Genomic DNA, 26371 nt, shown 5'->3' on the forward strand with positions numbered 1-26371 from the left:
TTGTGTTTTTTCTATTATTTCAACACCAATCGCATGCAGAATCATCCTTAATATCAAGTTTCGAAGAGTGTATTGCTTTCTTCATACATGCATGTAACTTAAGGTTGACATTAAAAAGTACTTTAAAAAATTTACAACAAGAAACAATATTTTTTTGTCAAAGAAAATAAGAAACACTTCTATAGATATTATGATTCAATTGCTTGTTAAGTTTTTGTGCTGTTTTGATCCAATTAGATTTTTTAAAGAAGAATTTTATGATTGAAGGATGGACCTGACGAGCATAAATTATTCTAGTTTTCTACCGTATAAAAATCGAGACACTCTCCGTCCAGATGGTTTAAGTTTACGTAACTATTTCCAATCTGCAATGAAAATACTGTACGCTTTCGCTTCGACATAAGTAGTATATCATATCTCTAGCATTAGGTGCAACCATAATGTAACTGCAAATGTTTAATGCTATTATTTATAAGATTTATTTCAAATACAAATCTTTATTGCAATTCACTAAAATTATGTTTTATTGTAGGAACCTAGTTTTTATTTATTTATTTATTTATTTATTCATTCATTCATTCATTCATTCATTCATTCATTCATTCATTCATTCATTCATTATTTATTTATTTATTTATTTATTTATTTATTTATTTATTTATTTATTCATTTATTTATTTATTTATTTATTCGTCATCATTAATTCTTAACGTTCTTAGGTCTTCAGCGTCTAAGGGATCACGCAATGTATGAACAGTATATTTCAATGCGGAAACGCTACTCTACGCAGGTAATGCGCACTTCCTGTTTATGAAAACAAGAAAACATACTGAAGAGATCCGCCCACCCCGATTTCTGGTTACTTTTGAAATATATAGCCATGAAAAAATGAAATGTCATTTCTTTGAGAAGATGCCGTTGCAAACCTTAGGACCAAAAACGGTAGGCTGTCTTTCATTGGGGACCGAACATCAATCATGCAATCAATCGATGCAATTAGTATAATGATCCGAATTATCTCTATATTTAGTGCAATGTGTGATATGAGTAGGATATGCAATTGTTTTGGAAGATAACTTCCCTTTTTTATCGGAAATTTGCATATGTTTGAACGTTTCTTGTAAACCCGGGTTTGCGATGTTGCATTATGTAAAATGGATTGCACACTGTTGAAAAAATAAACAGGCACATCAACTCTTCAAAAGGAGAATATTCTCAGTATATTAATTATGCTGCAACATTCACTATCCTGCGCACTTCTTCAATACTGTATTACTTATAGACTTAATCTTGAAATCAGTGTTATGCAGTACATATGGACGCCAATTCTTCTTGTCATCAAGTGCACCTCGATGCTCTTCTAACCAGTATTCATTGCTCTTCTAACCAGTATTCATTGTCCCTGATGTTAAATGCATAGCAGTATTGTTCCTGTTTATTTTGAAGTACAGTAAGGGGTTGCATCCTATGAAGATGAAAGCTTGTACTGTTAATACGGGGATTGTTCAAACAATGAAGAAACACCCTTGTTGTTGGTTCAGAATTAGTAAACAGGGTTTGCAGATAAATAAAAGTGCTACTATTTGTGGAGAAAAAATATAGGTAGATAATATAGCCATTGCAATGAACGTGTTTCAAAGCAGGATTAATTAAACTGTAGCAAACATTTTCTTCTGTGGTCATGCATGTATAATGTCAACATTATGGCAAAATTGCATTGGGCATATTAAACATTTTGTTTCTAAAAAACACCCCCAACACCCCCCATAAAAAAAAAAAAATTAACATGGAAAATAAATGAAATTCCCAGTAGATGTCCATCTTATAAAAATGATAAAACTAATAGTAATTAGAAGATACTTAGAGGACACTTCCACAACTAAAATAAGTGAATAAGTGCTTGACTCTTGCCCAACCATCAACCCGCCCACAAGGAAATAAGAAGAAAATATCCTTCTTCTTTAAATTACATAGAGTATTCAGCATTCATTTTATTTATTTTTAAAATTTCACAGGGCGAAAAACCATCTTTAAGCAAGTCCTTAAAGGTGGCTTAAAGGAGCTTAAAGGCTATACAACCTTTAAGCGGCCTTTAAGTCACCTTTAAGCAAGTGCTTATAGGTCCTTAATGTCCAAACTTCTTTAAGCCACCTTTAAGCCACCTTTAAGCATCTTTAAGTGGCATTTACACTCTCTTTACACTGCCTTTACACTGTCTTTAAGTGGCCTTTAAGTCAATATTGATCAAGCTGAACAATAAAAACATATATCAAATGCAAAAGCTCTTTTATAGAGATGGGAGGGGGTCATCCGAGTGATAATATAATTTCCAAGGAAGCAAGGAAGGGGGGGGGGTGTTCCAGGCGGTTTTAATCGTCGCTCCATTAAACACAGATCGCTATCATCAGCACCGCTCCGATGAACACAGATTGCCGTTATAAAATTCTTTATAATTTTTTGGAGGTTTCAAAATTATTGTAGGGGTGAGCGCAGTCCCTATATCTTAATATGTGCATAAAACTAATTAAAGTATGTTTGTTTCCTATTATAAATTAATAGGTGAAAAAATCTCTCTCTCTCTCTCTCTCTCTCTCTCTCTCTCTCTCTCTCTCTCTCTCTCTCTCTCTCTCAGTTCATCCGGTTATTAAACAAAATAAAGATAATGAACCAAAAATGCATGATTTAATTTGATAATCGGTTTAAGGTTTGTATTTTTTTTTTTCAATTTTCATTATTTCTAACTCTAGGTCTGCTAGATACATGTTAAAGATGAAAAGACTCTCAACTGCCTTTGTTATATCGGGCAGGATATTACTGCTTTGTTTGTCTAGACATAGTTTTGTTCGTTTGTGTATATCTAATTAGAATCTAGTGTTTGTCCAACTTAAGAAAACCCCTGGAACTAACACAGAATATACAAGATATACACAACAGTTGTGTCGTGTGCCCAGGTGCATGTTTGTGTATATCTAATTAAAGTCTATTGTTTGTCCAACTTAAGAAAACCCCTGGAACTAACACAGAATATACAAGATATACACAACAGGTGTGTCGTGTGCCCAGGTGCACGTCAGGGTTTCTAAAGGCGTTGAATCTTAGTATGTACGAGTATACGATAAGTCTAGTGAATAAAAGTTAATTTAAATTTGTAATTCATTTTCAAAGTATTATTTGCTAGCTCTGGGTTTCAAAGATGTTACGTCTACAAATTAACGATACATGTATGTAAGAGTAAAATTTTGAAGCTAATTAATTAATGTACCGGTGATCTTAATAGGGGTTGATTATTTAAATATATGTATAAGGGTAAATATGTCAAATATACCCGGCCTGGCACATCATACAATTGTATGTACAAGTCATTTGCAATTGCCACATGCAGTAAATACGTCACCGGTAATTGGTAATTTTGTTTGTTATAGAGTTGATAGTTTAAAAATCATGTACATACAATTACATGTAAATATTTAAAAACATATTGGAAGGGCGCCGCGATCATGAAAACCGGGAAATTGCGGGAAATTGAACAAATATACCCTAATAGTATCAATGCATTTAATAAAAGAAGTGATTTCATTTTCTTTCTTACATTTTTATAGCTATAAATTAGATGAACGTATATCTACTATATCTATATACATGTAAGTTGCCGTAGCGCAGAGGAAGTGTGGTGATGCTAGTAAACTAAGGGTCCCGGGTTCAATTCTCGCCGTGGCCGTTTTTTTTTGTGTTTTTTTTTTCATTTTTCTTTCTAGAACAAAAACCGTTTATTACCTTTTCTTTCATAAAGTTAATACATTTTGTTGGAATTAAGCACAATATTGAATTAAATTTTTTTAATGGCTTAAAGGTGGCTTAAAGGTGGCTTAAAGGCGGCTTAAAGAAGTTTGGACATTAAGGACCTATAAGTTGTCCTTAAAGGTGGTTTAAATGGCTTAAAGATAGTCTTTAAGCTGCCTTTAAGCCATCTTTACGCTTTCTTTAAGCCACCTTTAAGCAACACATATAGCTTAAAGGTGGCTTAAAGATCGTCTTTAAGCTACCTTTAAACACCTTTAAGCTATCTTTAAGGAGGACTTAAAGATGGTCATTCATCCTGTGTTTGGTATGCGCACCAATTGATGATGGCCGCAATCTGGTAGAAGGAGATGTAAAAATATACACAGGCTTTCATATTAAATTGAATGTGATTTGAAAGTAAAAATCATGTAGAAGATTTAAAAGAATAGTTTGGAGTGCTCCTCTTTCAACCATTTTCTACTCATTACATCTCATTATCATTTTTGTATAATTTAAATTAGCAGTATTGGATCATGTATTCATAGTTGCGTTGGCCTTATAGATCCAAAATGATTTATGCCTTAAATATAAAATGAAAACTGGTTTCCTGATATTGTCGAAATGTTCAATTGAATCTCAAGCATCGTCACTGGGTCGCAATCAGGAAATAGTTATCGTCAGTTAAATTTGACATATTATTTTAAGTGACAGCGTATGGGAAATAGAAAGAGGAAGAGCGACCTCTTAACATCGCGTTAACAGACAAGTCATGTGGAATCTGAGCTATATGCATGTGTCAATGTACAAGTTTTTTTTTACAGCTGTAAATTTGTGTATGAATCAGTTTTGTTTGATTGATCTGTCGACTTATGAAAACTAAAAGCTGTGCTGGTCCATCTTTTATATAATTATCTGATTCAATTCTTTATATTTGGGGTGATCTTCATGTACTTAGTGATGGAATATATGGTGTCAACAAAATATAGATTTGAGGGAGTAATTCTTGTGGATTTTCAAGCTGGCTTATATGTTGGATCAAATGTTCAATTCTCACTCTCACTGGTTAGTAGATCAATCAATTGATGAAAAAAATCAATGCATGGTTTATGGGAAGAATTGTTAAATTTTTCATGAAAGGGGTTTTGTTTAGTTGATAGTTTTATTTAATGAATATTTAAATTTTCCAGTGTGTTTGTCTGACTTTGATAACTCTATGAGTCCACATAAGCAAAAATGAATTTAATATCTCTTGAATGCAGTGTGAGTCCTGGAGCCCAGATCAAAAGGGTAAGGGGGTTGAGGAGAGTGGGACAGACTCCCTTTAACCCTCAAGACTTCATTTTTTTTTTTAATTCACATAGTAATTAATGGGTCTGCACATGAGTCCTATTTTAAGACCTATTAAATTTTTTCCATATCCAACTTTCTCCATGATTTGAAGCTTTATGATAAATTTATGTTAAACTCCCATTAACTTCTAAATCCTTCCTATCTGTAGTAAAAAAGTGGAGTATCGGGTATCTTATTTATATCAGTTGTGTGGAAATGTTACTTTAAGAGGGCTCGGTGGCCTCAATCTAGTCTTAGATTGTAATGATCTCCTTTTGAAAGAAGAGTTCCATAATTATCAAAATATTGAAAAAAAAAAAAAATTAATGAGGAAAATAAATGATTTTTTCCCTTACTTAATGATAGTTATAGCTTAACAATTCATATTAATCTTAATTTTTTAGGTTAGTTTGTTGACCATCTAGCCTTTTTAAGTTTATTTTTTATTAAAATCCTTTATTAATTTTTTTTTTCTTTTTTTGCACAATTATAGGCTTGACGAGGTTATCCTTCATTAAATCTAACAATGTTGAGAAGACTCAAGTCCCACCTCGACACCACCATGGATAAGTTTTTATCCACGGAAACAAAGGACGAGAACTCGAAGCCATCAAAGTTCGAGTACAGTCGACCTGAATTCCTCCATCTTAATGATGAGAAGCTGAAAGTGTCGCAGGATTTTGCTAATCGCCCCATTGTAACCCCCAGTGACCAGCTGCCATTTAATGCAGGATATGCAGAGTATGAAATAATTATTTTTTTTAAAAACTTTTATTTAGAAAACTGTATTTTAAATTATCATGTTTATGAAGGTGTAAACTTAATAAGTATGTTGAGATTTTTTGATGACATGAAACTGCATAACAATTTATGAAAAGATCTGAGGTTAATAGCATGAAATTTATTTAAATATTTGAAATACATCATGGAAAATACTCTTAACAAAAAAGGAAAGTCTCCATTATCTCAGGAATATTTTGGATGAAATATGAGTCTTTCCAGTAAAAAATTTTGTTTGTGTACCGGTAGTTGTGATATTTTATTGTAAAAATTGAAGATCAATTGAGTTTTGTCACATTTCTAATTTGTGTGCATTTACTATATATTACTGGTATAACTGTGTTCCTGTATATATATTCATTGATATGATATGCTCAATGTTTGACTTGAATCTCTTTCAGTAGATTATACAAGAAAGAAAATTGCTGATGTTAGTTATATTTCAGTTTCTGATATATCAAAGCATATTAAAATGCATATAATCAGCCAAAAAATAAATAAATTGATAAATGCTTTATCATAATTCTGCTCCCAATGCGATAAAGTTGTCAGGTCATGTCAGTATCTTCTCTAAACAAATATGCTGACATATATATATTAGGTTGCATGTACTAGTAAATGTTAGTACCTTATGTACTTTAAATTTGAGGACACCTGATTCACAAAGAATAATCAACAAACTTAACAGTACAGTGGTATCAGCATCAGATTTTTATGTCCTTGTTTGATATCTAAACATCCGGATCCATGATTATAAAAATAAAAGTACAAATTCCTTTAATTTTATTCACTCAGGAAGATTATTTCCTTTACGGTATAGTATAACAACAAAAGTATTTCTTTTTTTAATCAGTAAGATAATTTCCTTTACTCTTAATAATAACAAGGTTATTTTTTTTTCGTACAGGAAATGTATATCTTATTTTTAAAAGAAATTCCGGTAGTTTTAATGTTGGGTGCCTGTGAGTTTACTTGTATTTATAATTGTGTTAAAGAGTACAGTTGTATTTAATAGTGATTAAAAAAACACACAACACCTTATTAATAATAAATAAAAATCCTTCATTTTATAGGCTTTAAGAAGTCAAAAATGCATATTAATTTCATTATGACATCATTGTTGTAAAAAAAAAATATAATAATGAATACATGCATTCATGAGAAAGTGATATGTCCACAGCATCTCGAAACAAAATTGATTCGTTAAATGCGTGTAATAAAGTACATATTAGATGTTAAGGCCTGCATGCTATACTGAATGAAAACTATGTACAGTAAAGCATGGTTATAACGAAGCGCCAGGGACGGGTGATTTTGCTTCGTTATAAGCGTATTTCGTTATATCCGTCAAGTTTATAACATGTAATATAGTCACGGGGAATGAAAATCCCTTTGCTGTAAGCGTCAATTCATTATATTAAGCGTGTTCGCTATAACCGTGTTTTACTGTACAATCATGTACTTCTATTGTAACTGTTTACTTTTTATACATAAACAGATGCATTAATGGAGGAAAAAGCAATTTGAACGAGGACCAGTCTTCATTCAAGCAGTACTTTGTAGATCTTGAGATCTGTGAGCTGAAGGAAGTCAGTGCAGAATCTGCGGATATTGGAAAAGAGACAGAGATGCAGGCAATAGGAAAAGTTCCAGTAGGTTACTCCTTACTCAGAAAACTTTCTCTGCATGTAAATGTACTTATTACTTGTAGCATTTGATTGGTTAATGAGCCTGTTGTAATAATGCATAATCAGAGGCAATACTGGATATCTGGTTATTAGCGTAATGACCTATTTTTGGCTATTATCGCCATCACTTTCACATTACAAAAAAATACATAAGGAAGAGTTTATACTAATGTCTTGGTTTTGTTTGACCTAAAAAAAAACCTTTGTAGATAAAAAAAGATAACAGCTAGATGCAAATTTAAGGGTTTTATTTACATATCGACCCCATTTTCACAAATTACTGGTATTTTTTGACATAAGTAAAAAATAAAACAGTTATTCAGTTTTAGGTACATTGTAATATCATTTCTGACTAATGATATGTTTTTTCAATGAGTACATAAATTATGTTTCTATCACATTTCAAAATTGTTTTTGTTTTGAATGTTAAATTGAAACAGAAGTTCACTTTGACCTACTTTGGGATGTTTGACGGCCACGCGGGGCCAGACGCAGCCCTCATGACCTCCAGACTCCTCCACAAACACATCATGGAACGACTTCAGAGCCGTATAGAGGTCATCAAATATAAACTCTGGTCCAATGACTCGGAAAACAAGACGGAGAACGGCTCCGGAAATGAGGTGGACAAGTTTGGACCGTTAGGGAACATCTCAGTGGACAGTATTATTGTAGGAGCAGTAGAGGAGTCGTTTGTTGCTATGGTGAGATAGTATAACAGTTACTGTTAGGAATGGTGTATTGCTGTGGTTTCATTAATATTTAAGGGTATCAATTTTCGTGGATAAAGTGAAAATCACAGTTTCAAGGATATGTAAATTCGAGGCCAATGACCCTATCAATACAAAATCTTAATAGAAATTGCACTTCAATGAACATTTAATTTCGTGGATCAACTTAACAACGAAATCCACGAAAATTGGTATTCAACGAATATTGATGAAACCACAGTATTGCTGTGGTGATATCATTGTATTACTAAATAGAGTACCATCGTTGTTAATTGCTTTGGTGAATGGTGATGCATATGTATTGAATGTATTAGTAGAACTTATAATGATTAATTAATTTAGTAGGAGTACAGTCATGTAATCTATTTTTGAGTGAGAAGAGATATCTTGCATACTAGTTAAAATGAATATTTGACACTACATGTAGAATATTTGACAATTTATTAGTATTTTTATATGTCTAATTAATCGTAATTAATAATTAATCTTAATTAATAATTCTAATTTTAATTCAATTTTAATTAATTTTTGATCCAGGATGAGCAAATTAAACGAGAGAAGTCAACATTCTCCATACGAGGAGGTTGTGCAGTCATTGTGGCTATTTTTGCCATGGGGAAGTTGTTTGTAGCCAATGCTGGAGACTGCAGGTAGTAATAAATAAATGAGCTTCATTAATTATAAAATTTAATTGCATCCGATCTGGAAATATCTATTAAATTCTTGACTTGCTCTAATGTGATTCATAAATATAAGCCACGAATTCATCCATCATGCATTTACTAACATTTTGTCGTTATGGTAACAAGGGCTGTGGTTTATAACAAAGGGAAGGCCGTCCGATTATCAAGGGACATGACTCCGTATTCAGAGCGACAGAGAATTTTGGCGTTAGTGAGTAAATTTCATTGCTTATCTAGTATATGAAAAAGAGAATTAATGATAGCATTAAATAATATTTACTAGCTAGTCGGAGCTTCTTCTTTTTTTTTACATGAATCACATGGTTTGCTTCGATTAATGTATAGTAATTAATGTTGCCAGCGAATTTGTGTTAGTTGTAAAGGGGCAAATCAACCTCAGAAACCTATACCCAAATCACCCTAACAATTAAAATATATACATGTATACACATTCAGTATACAAAAACATAGGCACCAAAATATGGACAGTCTTAATTACCTCATCTCCCACCACTCATCCCCTTTCCTAATTTTTTTCTGGGATAAATTTTCTTAGGAATGTTATTATTACAGTACTATAATAAACTGTATGTTACATATTTCCATATTTTGGGTGATTTAATAATTTGAAGCGTACTGAATTTTTAAGATATCAGTAGGAGACGATGTACTAAAACACAATGCCAGAATCAAAATGATTTCTGTGTTAACTTATTATTCTCTCTCTCCCTCCATCACTAGGGTATGGCCAAGCCTGAGCTGCTTCATGAAGAGTTTACCTGTTACGAGTACCTGAAGCGAGTCACGCGGAGTGACATAGGCAAGCCCATTCTGTATCGAGGCCCATTCATGGCCGGCTGGTAAGTACATGATGGCTACCAATGTATAAAGATCAGACTGAGTATTTTGGAAGGCATATACTACTGTTAGTTTTTAGTTTGTTTTTTTTTATGTGAATTATTGCTTGCTTTTGAAAGAGTTTGACAGTGCCATTTATGATCATATTCATTAAATTAATGAATATGATTAAAATTAATGAATTGAAAAATATTTAATTAAATTAAATATTTTTTAATTTAAACATATTTATTTTAATATATGACTGTCATTGACAAGTAAGTCATCATAAAATACATGTAAACTTAATTTGCAATCTCAGTTTTGTGATATTTTGATATTTTTGATGATATAAACTATGCTTTTCGAAGTATAAACAAACACAAAATTAATCAAATATGATATGTCATTATGCCTAGGAATGACAGCTTTAAATGCTTTGTCAGTCAAATTTTTCTGTAAACTACATTTTAAAGACACTTAAAAAGACTTTCTACACAATGACATTTAAACTTCAAATTGATTATTTTTTCTTTGGTTCAGAGGCAGTAAAACACAAATACGCAGAAATTATTTGTTTTAATTTTACACAGGGGCTACAAAATTGCTGACCAAGATGATCTGAAAGTTCCTCTAATAACCAGTACAGGAAATAAGGTGACATACATATTAATTACTAAAAGATAATTAATTTCATAAGGATTAAAAATAATAATATAGATACTGAAAAATGATAATTGAGATCTGGATAGAATGCAGTTTCAGTTTAGAGAGTCCAGGCAGTATTGAAATGTATATGCATGGTTTCAATAAGTATGAATAATTATTACATTTTTGTGAAACATGTCTGAATTCATATTTCTTTAAAATAATTACTTCAGTCTTGGCAACTTTGATGGTTCTTAATTTATATTCATTCAAATCGAATAATCTTCAATCTCAATAATGGTATATATTAAAGAATAATGTCCTCAGCATTCCTTTGATGTTGGCAATAACTCTGGTAGAATGCTTTGTAAATCCTTTCTGTGCTTTATTTCAGTCTCGACTTATGCAGACCATAGGCGTTGCAAGAGGATTTGGGGACCATGATCTACGTCTTTACGATTCAAACATCTTTATGAAGCCATTCTTATCAGCTTACCCAGAAGTATGGGCCAAACATTTCTTATATCCAATATCTTATAAGTCCTTGAAATTTCTTTTAAGTCCTTATAATTAAGAGAAAGAAAAATGATTAAGTTTTTCATTTAGAAAATTATTTCTCTGTATAAGTCTGATTACATTAAATTGGATGAAAAGTTATTGATCTTTCCTACAGCTCTTGTTTTAAAAGCATAATTTTATACAAATGTAATTGTGTTCCAGATCAATCAATAAATAAATCAATCAATCAATCTATCAATCAAATGTTAAGGACCGAATTGATTTTGATTCCAATGCCATTTGTGACATTAGAATTTATTAATGTTGCATGTAATAATTTAATTTTATATATAGAAAATGATGATCAAAAAAGTTTCTTTTCAAATAATGAATGTTTTTTTCATTCTGAATCAGTAATATTTATTTTTTTTTCCAAGGTGTGTGTTTTTGACCTCAAAACAGCTGACTTACAGACCAATGATGTGTTGGTGATAGGAAGTGATGGATTGTGGGACTTGATGTCGATAGAGGAGGTTTACAAGTCCGTGAACAACGTTCTTCAGTTATACGATACACGTAACCTAAAGAGGTAGATGTAGACTATTTTTAAGGCGTCGAGCTAATGCTCGACAGCCTTCTAGCGATCGTCTGGATTGGCAATCGTCCAAATTCATGCTCTGCACCGCCTTTTAAATGTGCATAAGAAATAAGTTCCTTAAAGTATTAAACGTATTACACGATTTTTATTCCATTTATTAAACTAAATTGTGTACAAAAAAACCATTGCCTACCTGGTTATTGACAACTCATTGCATAAGTATAAATTTGCTTAATCAAGAAATGGCGGATGAATACAATCAGGTGTAAAAATTCACTAAATATTATTTTAGTTTATCGCTTACATTTTAATTGGAGAGCGTGCCCGATAGAAATAAAATTTGCGATGTAAATTTATTTGTTATCGGGCACGGTCTCCAAAAAAAATGTAAGCGATAAACGTATCTAGTGATTTTGTTGCTAAAAATAAACACGATAATGTAGTTGGTCTGGTCGAGCATTTTAGATAGCACGTGTCGTGGATTTGTTTGTAAACAACCGTACCATAGGGAATCTTGTTTCAAACGGGAATTGAAATAAATAAAAGTATGTTTTATTATTATAATTAGGGACATACTGTTAATGTATTCAAATCATGAACCCGTGAAAATTGTTTAAAGAAAATAATTTATTTGAACTTTGAAATTTCTTCGAATTTTGTAACCATAATGAGTTATTGCATTGTAAAAGCACCAATACTTATTTTATAAGAAAATAAACTTATTTTTGTTTTTAAAGCAGCACAAAACATAATTCATATACTTCTCTATTCTATGTCTAAAATAATTTGATACACGACTATTAAATTAACAGAAATTCAAATTATTGATATCATTCTATATAAAAGAATTAAATGTCAGTTCGACGCCTTTGTGGCCGTTCCGGCCTTTGATTAATGATTGAAAGGAATATAAAAGGGATGTCTGTAGTGTAGAGGCAGGTACTATGATCCAACTACTGTAGATTAATTCCTTATTTTTCGCGAGTACTAAATTTCGCAATTCAACCGTTTTCCCTCAAATTGTGTGAACATAAAATCGCAAATGTTGAATTTGTATCATAGTTTCATGTTGAGAACATGTGTTTGCAATATAAAAGCGAGATTTTAAAATTCGCGAGATGTGCATCTCACAGTTTTACACCAATTTTTTATTCCTTATATTTATATTTTATTCCGCGTTTAATTAGGAATCTACAGTATTCTTTGCAACAACTTTATTTCCGTGATTTACAGGAGATAATCTGGTTTGCAACAACTAATATTCATTACTAAGCCATTTCCACACCCAATTAGGACATGAACCAAGATTTGTTCATGGCAGAAAATATTTTTGACGACGAGGCTCTTGCAAACCTCGCAAAAATCGCACTTGAACAAAAGTTGGTTAACAGTATTGAAAGAAGACACATGTATTCCTAGAATTTTATACGCATATATATTATTGTTTCTAAAAGACATTTATTTTGAAATTATAAAGACAAGATTGAACTTTTAAAGCTACAGAATATATTGACCGGCACATAGAATTATTTTCAGATTTGTAAATGGAAAAGCTTAAAATTAATTTCAGCTTAAAAATTATTCTTATTAACTCAATGCTAGTACATGTACATATATATTAAATAAATCTTGTGAGTCAGACAAATTGTCATTATATATGAAAATTTTTCTACAGGTACATATCTGCTGCTCAAGAACTAGTTACAATCGCCCGTGGAACGTTAAATGGGGGAAACTGGAAAAGAAAGAATGGAGAACCTGGCTCCTTTGATGACATTTCTGTGTTTGTCATTCCTCTGGTACATTCATAGCGAAACATGGAGATAAAATACCAGATTGTATGGACATGGTGAATCAAAAAGTGTTCAGACACAAGTTAAATTGTGAACGTAGGTCAGTGATCATGGCGTTACTTACAGAAATGGTGTCAGTTAAATGTTAAAGCTGGCAGTTAGAAAAATGGTGACAAATATTAAAGCTGGCGGTGAGAAAAATGGCAGAAAAAAATATGAATGGTTGTGTAATGTTGAATTGAGATGACTTTTCCAAAGGGAGATTTGGATTTATATCTTGAACCTACATACCAAAGAAACTCTGGATTTTTACATGATTGTGCACATGTGTGAAACTTGTTTGATAGAAATGTGAAGGGTCTATTAGTTTTTCTATCTGGCTGTTGAAATGTGAACACATTGCCGTGTTTTTTGCACTAGAGATATGGCCACAAAAGCATGTTTTATGGTTTGTTTTAGAAATGTGAACACACAATTTAGATTGTTCAGTGGAAATGTAACTTGTTACTTAATTGTTAATTATCAGAGATTATCTGGTAGCCATACTCTGTTGATGATTTTGTTTACATTCCATTTAAATTCAAAGAAAAACCTGAAAATATTCATTTACTAGTGTTCGTGTGGACATTGGTATCATATTTGCTATATATACTTAGATCAATTCAATAAATTGACATCAATAATTATCTAGCTTTAAACTTTGTCAAATTTGTCTTGATGTCTTTTTAGTATTAATATCATTTTTTTACAAACACCTTGACACTTTATAGGTCAGGTAGCCAAAACAGTCCCTTCATATCTAGAAAATTATAATTTATTAACTATCAGTTGATATTTGATAAGGCCAAAACTAATATTGTGTGGTTCTCGGGCCAAAATTTTTAAAAACATAATGTGACAGGCGGACATTTTTTTATAAAGTTTTATTGTAATATTTTCAAAGAAGATAAACTCAATATTCATATTTTTAATTAAAATTTAAATCTTAGTAATTCCCTTTCCCAGTATGGCCAAGTAAAGTAATTAATGTGAAAGCATTTTACCAAAAGCCCCTTTGTTTGAGAACCAATACACTGTTTGGCCTAAAATCTAATTGATAAATTGTAATTAAATTTTAATAATAAAGTAAGGGGTTAATTAAAGGAGTGGGCATAATTTAGTAATTTTTAAGTAACAATGCATGAAACACAGAAATTTGAGACTATATATTTGATTTTTATCTATTTTATCAATTTTCATATTGAGAGAGGGAAAATAGAGAGTTTTTTTTTAAATAAAATACATTTCAATGTATATGCATTTCTGTGATTTTAATATGTACTTAAGGTTGATGAATTATTGCAATATGGATGTATGGATTATTAAGTGTGCAATTTTAGATAGAGCTTTAAAATTAAATGTTGAAAATCAGCTAGTCATATGGTAGTCATATCTTTAACATGCAGAATGGGGTAGCCTGCCTATAGCATCATTTGTTATCAACAGATTTGATATTTTAGTTTTTGTATTATTTGTTCAAATTTTTAACAACATATAAATGTATGTACACGTTCTAGATTAATCATATGAACTATTGTTATAACAAAATCTTTTTAGTTAATATAAATAGTTTTTTAATAAAGTTATTCTCAGCAGGCAATTTTGCTTAAAACAATGGTGATTTACGTCATATGAAATGGAAGTAAAATTATATTGCATTCATTGGTTCAATAGTTGAGGATGCATTAAAAAAATTAATTATCTAAGGTGCATTTCATTTGTGTGAAAATTATTAAATTATTAGTCTGGATACATATTCATATTATTAAGCTGATATATTACAGGGTATGCTGCTGAAATTGGGGTATCATTTCTAAGTTGTGTATATTTTGTATAGTTTAAAAGAACTCTCAATTTAGATTTTAATGCATCAAATTTTAAAATTAGACATATTGGGTAGAATCTGGTTCAAAACTCATCATTCCAAAAAAAAATTGCTTACCTGGTAAAATTATTTTGTGTTAGTTATTGTGTATTTGATTTAGGTTTAAATTGCATTTTATTTTACATAAAAGTCACTTAATCACTTGTTGTCAGGAACTTAATCAAACCTTTTAATCATTCTCTGGACAAGATTTAGTTTACACTGATGCAGATTTTCCAACGTTAAGTTTCTTTATGCAGACATTTTTAAAGTGACTTTGGACAAATGCATCCTTAATCAGCAAACGAAACACAAGTCAAGTATTTGCACAAGTCTGCCACATTAAAGTTTGAAGCTTGGTTCCATTCCACCTAGAGCAAAATGCCATCTTGAGCATTTCTCAGCTCATAGAAGCCAGTTTTTGTCAGACTTGCTAGAATATATCAGCCATCAAGGGTACACTGTCCCAATAGTAGAATTGACATAATTTCAATGCAATATTGATTTTGTTTTCATTTATATCAATAAAATCAATCATTGCTATTTATTTTACCTATTTATACACAAATGCTCTAGAAGAACTGTAACATATTTATAAATGGTTAAAATTTGTTATTTGTTATACTCATACACAGGAATTGTACATAAAACTGTTATTGTATCTTTATTAACAATTACTGTAAACAGGGTTATTTTTGCCCCATGTTATTTTCGCTCTTCTACGTTAAAAAACGTGCAGTTTCGCCCCATCTTGAATTCGCCCAGACACAGTTGTGTTTATTTTAAACAGAGATAATTTTGAGACATTGGAATTTGCTCAGTCGTAAATTCGCCCACTGACAATGAGGACGAAATGAGCGAAAATAAAACGGGGGCGAAATATTTCCCAGTGTACAGTGTTAATATAAATGAATTTTATTATATGCTGATAAATTGCCCTACCTGACATCATTTCATGAGACTTATTAATCTTTCTTGCCAATATTTTTTATAAAAATTTAAATTATTAAAGAAATAGATGTTCTAATTCATCTTTTTTTATAGAGTGTAAATCATTAAAAATTGTTACATTGAAAACTTTATTAACTATGTTTCTTACTGTGTTAAAGAAATATGCATTACTGTTTTACATGTAATTAAGTCGAAATCTATGTTTTCAATTTTGCCATAATAAATGAGTGCATGATTAAAATTATAATGTATGCAATTTTTTTTTTTAATTTTTTTTTTTATCCTGTTTTAGAGGAACATTTGGTGCTTTCAAAGTTATAAATATGCTTTTAATGAGCAATGAGTAAAGGGTTTCCCAGAAAAAGTTATAATTATATTAAGTTTTTCGAATAGTAAAGAATTTCAAATCATGTCATTTGTCACATTTCACCATGTGTCACTTATACAGGATTTTTAGTATTAATTGATACTAAGTATCAATTCATATTACATGTAATTTAAACTTCAATACATTTAATTTACTTCACTACAGGTAATATACTTCATTACATGTAATTTACTTCATTACAGGTAATTTACTTCACTACATGTAATTTAATCACTCCACTGCACGTAATTTACTTCACTACTGCATTTCAGTAATATTAACAATAAGACTTGTCCATTAGACATCGACGCTTGCGTAAGATACATGATCAACCATCTTTCAGATGTGGTGTGATTCCCTTTAACCCAATTTCATACGTTTGTAGGTTTTGGAAATTGTATTTTGGTATGTGTTGTATTTTATTTTTTAAAAATTAAAACGCGATCCGAATATATAATTTTATTAGTGCAGATTAAACATATATAGTATATAACTCCAATATCACAGTTTCCTATTTACAAATACAATGTCATGTTTATCAGAGGTTGCATGCAATTTAAAATTTCGTAAACATAACATTCAAATGTAGAGCATGAATGTTTTATTTCTCTCAAACCATATCAATGGTACATGAGGTACAAAAAACAAAAATATTTACAAATGTACAAATGCAGGGTCAAGTTAGGAAGAGTACAGAGTTAAATAAATGTAGAGCCGAGATTATGGTCAAATCTATCATAAAGCCCTTCGGGCTTTATTGGATTTGACCACGCCCCGACCGAAATTATCACCTCCTCGTAATAATGATTCCTTATTCCTTAAAAGAAACACAAGATGCTCCATGCTTGAGAATTTCATAATTATGTTATCGGTAACTTTCGTAGCTTGTTTTCCTTGTGCAACCAAGAGGAGATTGAAGGGCTGCAATTTAGGACAAATTCACCAATAGCCGTACGCGTCACACGAAATATCGACCGTGACGTTATTTAAAAATGGTTTTAAACTGAAGAAACGTGTTAAAGTTTGTCTGAGTTAGTATTGATTATAACTATTGTATGGTTTGAACATATTTTATTGCATAAACAAACATATACAAATGGTTAATTGCAGTTATTGTATAATTTTTCTTAAAAGAGGACGGTATAATTGCCATTTTGGACCAATCATCCCTCGCATGAAATAGAATTCTGTGTAGAAATATATCATTAAACATTCAGATTAGACTTTTATTTTTTAAAGCGAGAACTTTTGCATGCTTTTTCTTTTTACTAAATAATAGTTTTATTTAGGTCGATGTGAAGGGTATAATTTGCAAGCACATAGCTCAAAAATTTTGTGATAGGACTTATACTTCCTGGTTCTTTGACAATTAACAATTGTTAATTAAATTTGTATATACATAAGACAGGGTTTAATATATAACTCCCTAGACAGAGCGAATTCAAGGTGAGTGAATTAGCCATATGTGACTGCAATTGCTGTTCCTCTCAATGTGGAAACAGGTGGTTTATTTAGTTTAATAGCCTGGGAAATCAACTGAAACAAATTCCAAACGATATATGTATGAGTTGTGTATATAAATAAATTAAAACATTAATCTAAACCAATTATATAATCAATTTTATTTAGAAACCCGGATCAATATTAGAAAAATATGCAACAAATTATAATTATTTTTTTTCGTTTGAGATAGATGGATGACTTAAAATATGATCACAACTATGTTTCACATATCTTTTCCTTTTTCATGACGGAATTTAGCTAGTGACGCAAAATTTGCTACGGACATGAAATACTGTATATGTCAGTTTCTGAGCAAATTCAGTGATTTTAACGTAGAGATCAACAGATCACAGTGAAAATCTTTTTTTTTTCTGATTAGCATTCAATACATGCATCGGTCTAGAGGTGAATTAGTCATGTTAGTAGTTAAGTCAAAGGGTCTAGCATGCATGGCGATTCAACAAGAGGATAGCTCCTTTTATTCAACAAATGAACAATACAAATACAATTCACTTGATGCAGTCCCAATTGTCATGAGACACTTAATTTACAACAAACAAAACAAAAACATATTTTTCAAATCCACTTGAAGTATGAAACACGGCCAGCAAGGGCATTTTAAGGATTATGTTTACTGAGTCATGTAATGAATTCGAATTATCCGTAAAAGTTCTTGAAAATAATATTAACCATCAATATTGTCGACCAGAACTTGACACAAAAGGAACAGCTAATTCCCTGACTTGAAATTACTTGAAAGTCTGAGATCCGCCCGCGTGGAAGCTATAGCAGGTCTGAATTTGTGTGAAATAAGGTTACTCAGTCCAAAACTAGCGCAATTTTTTGTGCGCCGTAAATTGCACTGAGTTTTTTTTTACTATGGGAGGCACTGTAGCTCCCAGGTCGTCAATCCGAATTTTTTCAGACCAGGAGCTACAGACCTGTAGCTAGCGTGGAAGCCTGTACATCCAAAACTTGCCTCTCCATGTCCGTCCAGTGGGGATTAATTAATGTCACTAACCATTGCATGCAAATGCATGCGCGGATCTAGAGGGGGGGTCGGGGGGGGGGGGGGTCCCGACCCCCCCCTGGAAAATAAAAATTTATTAAATTTACATAGTAAAATTATCGCGAAAATATGCCTCGGACCCCCCCTGGCAAACACAATTATCCTTCGGACCCCCCCTGGAAAAATTGTCTGGATCCGCGCATGCAAATGAACTGTCATATCTTCCTACTTGTGACCACTGACCATGAAGTTGAAATGTTTGATCCCGTCGCACTCTGATTTTTTTTTTTCATTTTGTCTTTTAGTGGAGAGGTGCATAAATTTTGGTTTTCTCCGACGTATATCTTTTGAGCAAACCTTACAGCTGATGAGATAAATTATGTGACAAAACATGTTACTTAATTTAATATTTTGAAGGCGAGACCTTTAATGGAAGTAGTAAATTAATATGAACTTGCACATTTCGTTAGCATAAAAAAATGAAAAGATTCGTTCTTATAGTTATTAGTGGGGTACTAGATCTATTGTATTTTTTCCTTGTATATATTCTTCTCTCTCTCTCTCTCTCTCTCTCTCTCTCTCTCTCTCTCTCTCTCTCTCTCTCTCTCTCTCTCTCTCTCTCTCTTGTTTGTTTGTTTGGTTGTTAGTTTGTTTCTTTTTGTTTTTTTTTGTTTGTTTGGTTTTTTTGTTTTGTTTTTTTTTTGGGGGGGGGGGGGGGGTATCTCATAATTATATGAGTCATATTGCCTTTTGCACTGTGTGGGCTCTTTGCCTCGAACACACAGATGGGAATTCAATATCTTGCTCTGTTCTTCAGAGAACAGCTTCGTCAAATTTGGGTAGTTTATGTTTTAGGAGCACATCTATAGGTATGGGGAGGGTGAGAGTGTCTTTTTGGTGCTAGAACCATTATGACGCCATAATTGATTTGAAGAATCTTTTTCCCGTACTTTACGGCTTTAAAGGAATTGTAGAAAATTAAACAATCTCTTGACATTCTATGTTCAATCTGACATCATTTTAAAGAGGTGTTCAAGGACTTTTTTAATTCCGTTGTTGGGGAGACTGTAGGCATTCTAGATATACCGTAATTCTTTAGTCAAAAATGGACAAAACTCCGAAAGTTGTTCCTCAATTCCTTCATATTTCATTAAAAATGACAGTTTAAAACATGGTTTTTCATGGTGTTTACCAAAAATTTTAGCCCCGGTACACCCAAGCTATCAAACAAAGCTATTGTTATGAAGCATCGTTGAAAGAATTTTTATCTTAAATTTTATGAACCTGTATGCACCTTTCATTTACTAGATCTTGACCTGAACAGCTTAAGGTTTAGTTTAATAAGTATTTTATTCAAAAATATACATATAAGTATATAAATGAATCTGGATTGAACAGCAGGCAACACTAGCCTATATTAGTTCTCTCCATCTGAGATCAAGGTATAAATATTTATAATACTAATAGTATATACTTTTCAAAGATTTACATGGACATTTACTAACTTATAAAGAATATAGTAATAAAGGATTTAGATAAATAACAATATAATGATAGACAAAAGAACAAAAGAGAAAATAGAGATATATATATATACACATATATAGTACTAGTTATAGTATAATAGGCTCAGTAATTAGTATATGTAAAGTACATTTAACACAGTGTTACTCATTGTTAATTTACATTTTAAAATCTTTTACTGTTTTTTATAAATTGATGAACTTGGTCAAAAAATGATATATTTTCTGTTAGAGATAAGCAATCATAACCATGTAATAAAATATTGATATCTATTGGTATGTCATGATCACTCATGTATCTAAATAGAGAGTTTCTCTGAGAATTATAAAATTGACAATGAAAGAAAAAATGAAATGAATCTTCATAGGAGTACCCACATCTTAAACATTTTGATGATTCAACTAAATTATGATTATACAAGTCTGCATTAAGGTTACTTGAAATATTTCTTAACTGGCAGTGAAGTATATTTAAATTTCTTTGTCCATAGTTGTATAATTTAGATTTTATTTTATCTACAGGGTTATTGTTTTGCACGCCTTGCTTAAATTTGGCTATACTTGTTGCAGATTTTAAACTATTTGGCAAAGTGTTCCATAATTTAACTGTTGAGGGTAAAAAACTATTATAATATGCAACAGTTCTGGTAATTGGAATGTGAAACAAATTATTATTACGTAATGAATAATTGTGTGAGACTGGGAGACACTGTTCAACCATATCATACAAATATTTGGGTGTATAATTGTTAAGTATTTTATACATGAGTGTAACTTTGTGTTTTTTCCTTCTATCGCTTAACGTTTCCCACCGAGACTAATTCATTATATAAGTTTTGTCTTGAGGAGGTGCGCCTCAGTCCTGTAATGATGCGCCCAGCCTCTATTTGTACACTTTCTAAAAGATTGCTCTGTTCTTGTGTACAATTATCCCATACTACATCTCCATACTCTAAAATAGGACGAATAAAGGAAATGTAAATTTTAATTAAAGACTCCCTGTTTAATTTATATTTAAGAGTACGAAGAACATTTAAACGTTGACATGCTTTATCAAAAATGTTTGTAATATGTTCAGACCAACAAGCATTTGATTGGAGAGTTAGTCCGAGATGACAGTGATTTTGCTTACAGTCTATACAGTTTATTGTATGACCAAAGGAGATATCTGGATGTGATTTATCTGACCGAGTGAAGTTAACATTTACAGTTTTGTTAGGGTTAAACTCCACCAGCCATTGTGTTGACCATTTTTTAATTTTTTCTAGGTCATTTGTTAAAGATATTGCAGGTCCTATTGTATCAGAGTCTACAATTACAAATAGAGAAGTATCGTCTGCAAATAACCGAATTTGATTTTCAAGATTAAGAGTGATATCATTAATATATACCAAAAAAAGAAATGGACCAAGTACAGAGCCCTGGGGAACACCAGCATTTATACATTGTTTAGTAGAGGAATATCCTTCTAACAATACTTTTTGTTCGCGGTCAGTAAGATAATTTTCAATCCAATCTAATATGTTCCCATAGATACCATTTTGTTTTAGCTTATATAATAGTCCCTTGTGCCAGACCTTATCAAATGCTTTTGAAATATCACAAAATATAAATCTAACATCTTTTCCTTGGTCTAGATTGCTAATAATAGTATTATATATTTCCAAAAGTTGATTCACAGTAGAATCTCTAGGTTGAAAACCCGATTGGTTTTTAGATAAAAGATTATGCTCTAACATGTAGTTGTAGAGGTATTTAAAAATGATTTTTTCCATAATTTTGCATAAAATACTAGTTAGAGCGATTGGTCTATAGTTTCCTGGCTCTTCAGGGTTACCTTTGTTTTTGTAAACTGGTGTGATATTTGAAATCTTCCACACATGAGGGAGTTGTTTATTACTTAATGATGAATTGAACAATTTTGTAAGGGGTTTAATGATGGAAGGGATAATATTTTTAAGTATATGTGGAGAAATATCATCGGGTCCTGGAGGTTTAGATGGATTTATATTTCTTAGTTGATCTTCAACATCCTGGTCAGTGATGCAAAATAAGTTCATAGAAAATGGGGGACCAGGTCCCTGGGGGGGTAAAAGGGGTTCTGAACTACCATCAACTCGTGAAATATTTGCAAAATAATTATTGAGTATATTAGCTTTATCAATCGGATGAATAAAAATTCTACCATTAGATTTAATTGGAGGGGATTTAGTTTGTTTTTTTAGAAAATTTAGTAATTGATTTAACTATTCGCCACCATTTTCCAGGAGGGATTGTTTTATCTAACACTTGTGAGGTAATTTTTTCTTTGTAAGCTTGTTTTGATTTGCGCACCATGCTTATGACTTCATTCCTTAGCTGCCGATATTTATCCCATTGGTAATCATTGTTTTTTAATTTTGCCTTATAGTGTACCCTATTTCTTTGTCGCATCTTACGTCTAATAGCACTAGTCATGAAGGGTTTATCTGACGGTCGTATAGTAACTACTTTTTTTGGAATATTTTTGTCAACATAATGGTTATATACTTTAGTAAAATTGTCATAAATATCATTGATATTATGAGTATTAAATACCTCCATATTCCAATCAACATCTAATAAGTCTTTGCGCAGTTGTGTGTAGTTTGCATTTGCATAATTTCTTACGTATCTTTTGTATGAATGTTGCTTAAATGTTTTAAAATGTAAATCTGCACCCACTGGACAATGTGTACTACAAAATGGTGTTAAGACATTTACAGATTCAATATTTTCAACAACATTTGTTATAATAAGATCAATACATGTACCTCTAGATGTTGAAAAATTCGTTGGTTGTTTCACAACATTTGACAAAGAAAAGTTTTGCAACATTGTTTAAATGCATTATTGCCATCAGCTAGCATATCAAAATTAAAATCACCTAAGAGAAACAATGGTAACTCAGTATTCAAGGCACTCTCTATAGATAAAGCAAGCTGATTTACAAATTCTGCCTTTGCACTTGGTGGTCTATAAACAACACCAACTAAGAATCTTATATTTCAGCTTAAGGTAAATATAAGAGTCGGTGGGTTTTATTAATATGGATCAAGAACTAAAATTATCAGTGTTGAGAATCGGTAAGTGTACGTGTAATATCCATGGATCAAAACTTATAATTTTGACTGTTGTCTTCTTAATAAAATTCAAGATATTATACATATGTTTTCCCAGTGTAATTTATTTTTTTCTTAACGAATTCAGCCCCGGGGCCATCAAAGTAAAACGAGATCCCATTTGATCTTAGATTAGTGGCGTAGCTGCCGTTAGGCACGTAAGGCACGTGCCTACACATCATTTTAAGACCAAAAATTAAAAATGTTAAAATATCACATTTAATTTAAAAAAAAAAAGCACACAGCAAATATTTTTCTTTTCCCTATTTCAAAACTCTGATTGTTTGAGGTCACAAATATGTGACATCGATGATGCTAATTATTGCGCAGTCAATCAGTGAAAAACATGCCGGGCAATAAACCAAAAGTAAGACCACTGGATGAAATGTTTAATATCATATTCATAGATCGAGGCATATTGCGATCTCAACTATCATTGCCAAATTTGCGCTAATAAAAATGGACGCCTTGACTTCGTGTAACATCATGTACGACTTAAAAAAAAACCAAAGCAGTATTTCTGTTTTCTTATTACTATCAAAATTTAAAATAACCATTACAACTGTTTTTGAATCATGACATTCAATTACAAAGTCTTAATGTTTTCCCTTTAATATTAAACTAAACTATAGAGACAGATAATACCTTTAGTGTAAGAAGATGGGTAGATGAGGCGTGTAAAACCTATGCACGTACGGAAAAGATACTGAAAAATTTAAATATCAATCAAATAATCTGATATTTTTCAAAAATATATTCAAAACAGTAAATATTTAACATACATGTATCCTCGATTTTTAACCTTTTTAAAATATGTTTAATACTTGGAATATGTTGACTCAAACAGGCGTATACGTATATCAAAACTTCCAATAGTGTCATTTTTTTTTTACAACTTCAAGGTCTTTTCTTTTTTATAGTGAGTCTCTGCTCCATATTTTTCTCATAGTCTAAATAAGGTTTTATGGAAAACAAACCGATTTCAATCAACAAAAACGTGGAGAGATGACCCACTAAATAATAAAAATTTCATTTTTTATCTCAGCAATTGAACGTTTTGAAAAAATAATTTGTCCGTAAATTCGTGGCCAAAGTTCAAGGCACTCGTAATATTTAAACAACCTATTTTGTTGTGTATGAAATGGCTCAGAGGTTAGAGCACAAGACATTAGCTAACCTTACATTAGTAGGGTTTTTATGTTGTGGGTTCGATTCCACCAAAATTAAAAGGAATATTTTTTTTCTATCATTTGTCCTATCTTATTTCCCCATCTTCTTCCCGCCATTCACTTTGATAACGCTTAAAATAAGACTGCTGGTGAAAACAATGTTGGATTGTATTAAAAAAATGTTTGTTGCCTTTTTATTATGAAAAAATCTTTTTAAAAAACTGTGCGAAAAGTGCCCAAAATTTGTTCTATAAAACATGAAATCCGTTTTCCGTCGGGGGGCTTCGCCCCCCCCCCTGAACCCCCTACCAGGGCGCTGCCCTGCACCCGCTGGGGGCCGTGAGCGCCTAGACCCCTCGCCGTATTTGGTGCCTATACTTCATTCTAGCTCTAGCTACGCCACTGAATAGTCTCACTTTTACAAAAGGAGTATATAGTGGAAAATTCTAAAGCCTCTAGGACCAAAAGCCTCATATATAATTCTGACATGAAAAACATTTGTTTAAAAAAAATATCGTCGTTTCAAATGAAGGGCAGTTGCCTCATTTGCCCTCATTGCGCTATGTACGGCGCATGATATTAATTTTAGAGAAGGGTTCATTTATAAATCAAATATCGTTTTAGAGAAACTGTAATTATTTATGTCTCTGATATTAATTAAAGCATTCTGGATTCAATCGTCAAATAAATCGATCATACCTGTATATAATCTTAATATCGCGACTAGTAAGTTCTTTTGGGGTTGAATTGAAAAGTTCCGAAGTTTAGAGCTATGATTTTCGTGAAAAAAAGTTGTTATAGTGTGTTTTCTATTTTTTTTTCTTTTTTTTTTTAATAATTTCAGAAACTTTCGGGGATGTTAATGATCGTAACGTGACTTTCAGAGACAATAACTATTTAATTGAAAAATATAATTGAAGGGGTTGTATAAAAAATACTAGTCTATAAAAGCCTGGCTTTATTTTCACAGTGTTTCAAGATATAGCACTCGGATAAAATTAGTACTTTTGTAAAAACTGCTTAAAAATATACGTCCCTGTTCAAACAAATTAACGTATCATAGCAGCGCAATGTAAATAAATTTTGTGCGATTGCAGGACAAGTAATTTACAAGTAAAATATACAAAAGTGTGTGTAAAATATACGAGATGTGTGGTGAATTAGTGGTGTTAACTTCTAATTCTTTTTCTACGCATTTCATATATAATTTTAAATACTGCCGCGCTACGATTAGTCTCCAAATAAAATGACTATTACATCTTGTTATGTATCAAAATAGAAATATGTTACTCAGATCCACCATTTAAATATTCTTCACAATACAAGGGAATAGCAATGTACTTATTATTTTTCTTATTAACCAAATAACTGTAATTTTTCTTTGTTAATTATGCAAATTTTGTTGGTACGTACGGGCACTTTACATTTTCCAGTTGCATGT

At 31.5% G+C, this 26371-nt stretch overlaps 1 protein-coding gene across 2 annotated transcripts; it reads left to right on the top strand.

Moving 5' to 3' along the window:
• Positions 1-812: 812 nt before the first annotated feature.
• LOC128160237 (protein phosphatase 1H-like) lies at positions 813-15212 on the top strand. 2 transcript variants are annotated; one of them, XM_052823534.1, is made up of 11 exons: positions 813-942; positions 5603-5850; positions 7388-7541; positions 8018-8281; positions 8846-8958; positions 9118-9202; positions 9733-9851; positions 10422-10485; positions 10871-10978; positions 11412-11563; positions 13248-15211. In XM_052823534.1, the coding sequence occupies exons 2-11, from the start codon at positions 5636-5638 to the stop codon at positions 13381-13383; spliced, it is 1410 nt and encodes a 469-aa protein (XP_052679494.1). In that variant the 5' UTR covers positions 813-942; positions 5603-5635; the 3' UTR covers positions 13384-15211. The 2 variants fall into 2 exon arrangements, with proteins under 2 accessions (XP_052679494.1, XP_052679495.1); XM_052823535.1 differs by lacking the exon at positions 813-942 and adding an exon at positions 4398-4842 and having other exon boundaries at positions 13248-15212.
• Positions 15213-26371: the final 11159 nt, after the last annotated feature.

The sequence above is a fragment of the Crassostrea angulata genome, chromosome 8 (genome assembly GCF_025612915.1).
Source record: "Crassostrea angulata isolate pt1a10 chromosome 8, ASM2561291v2, whole genome shotgun sequence".
Taxonomy (NCBI): Eukaryota; Metazoa; Mollusca; class Bivalvia; order Ostreida; family Ostreidae; genus Magallana; species Magallana angulata.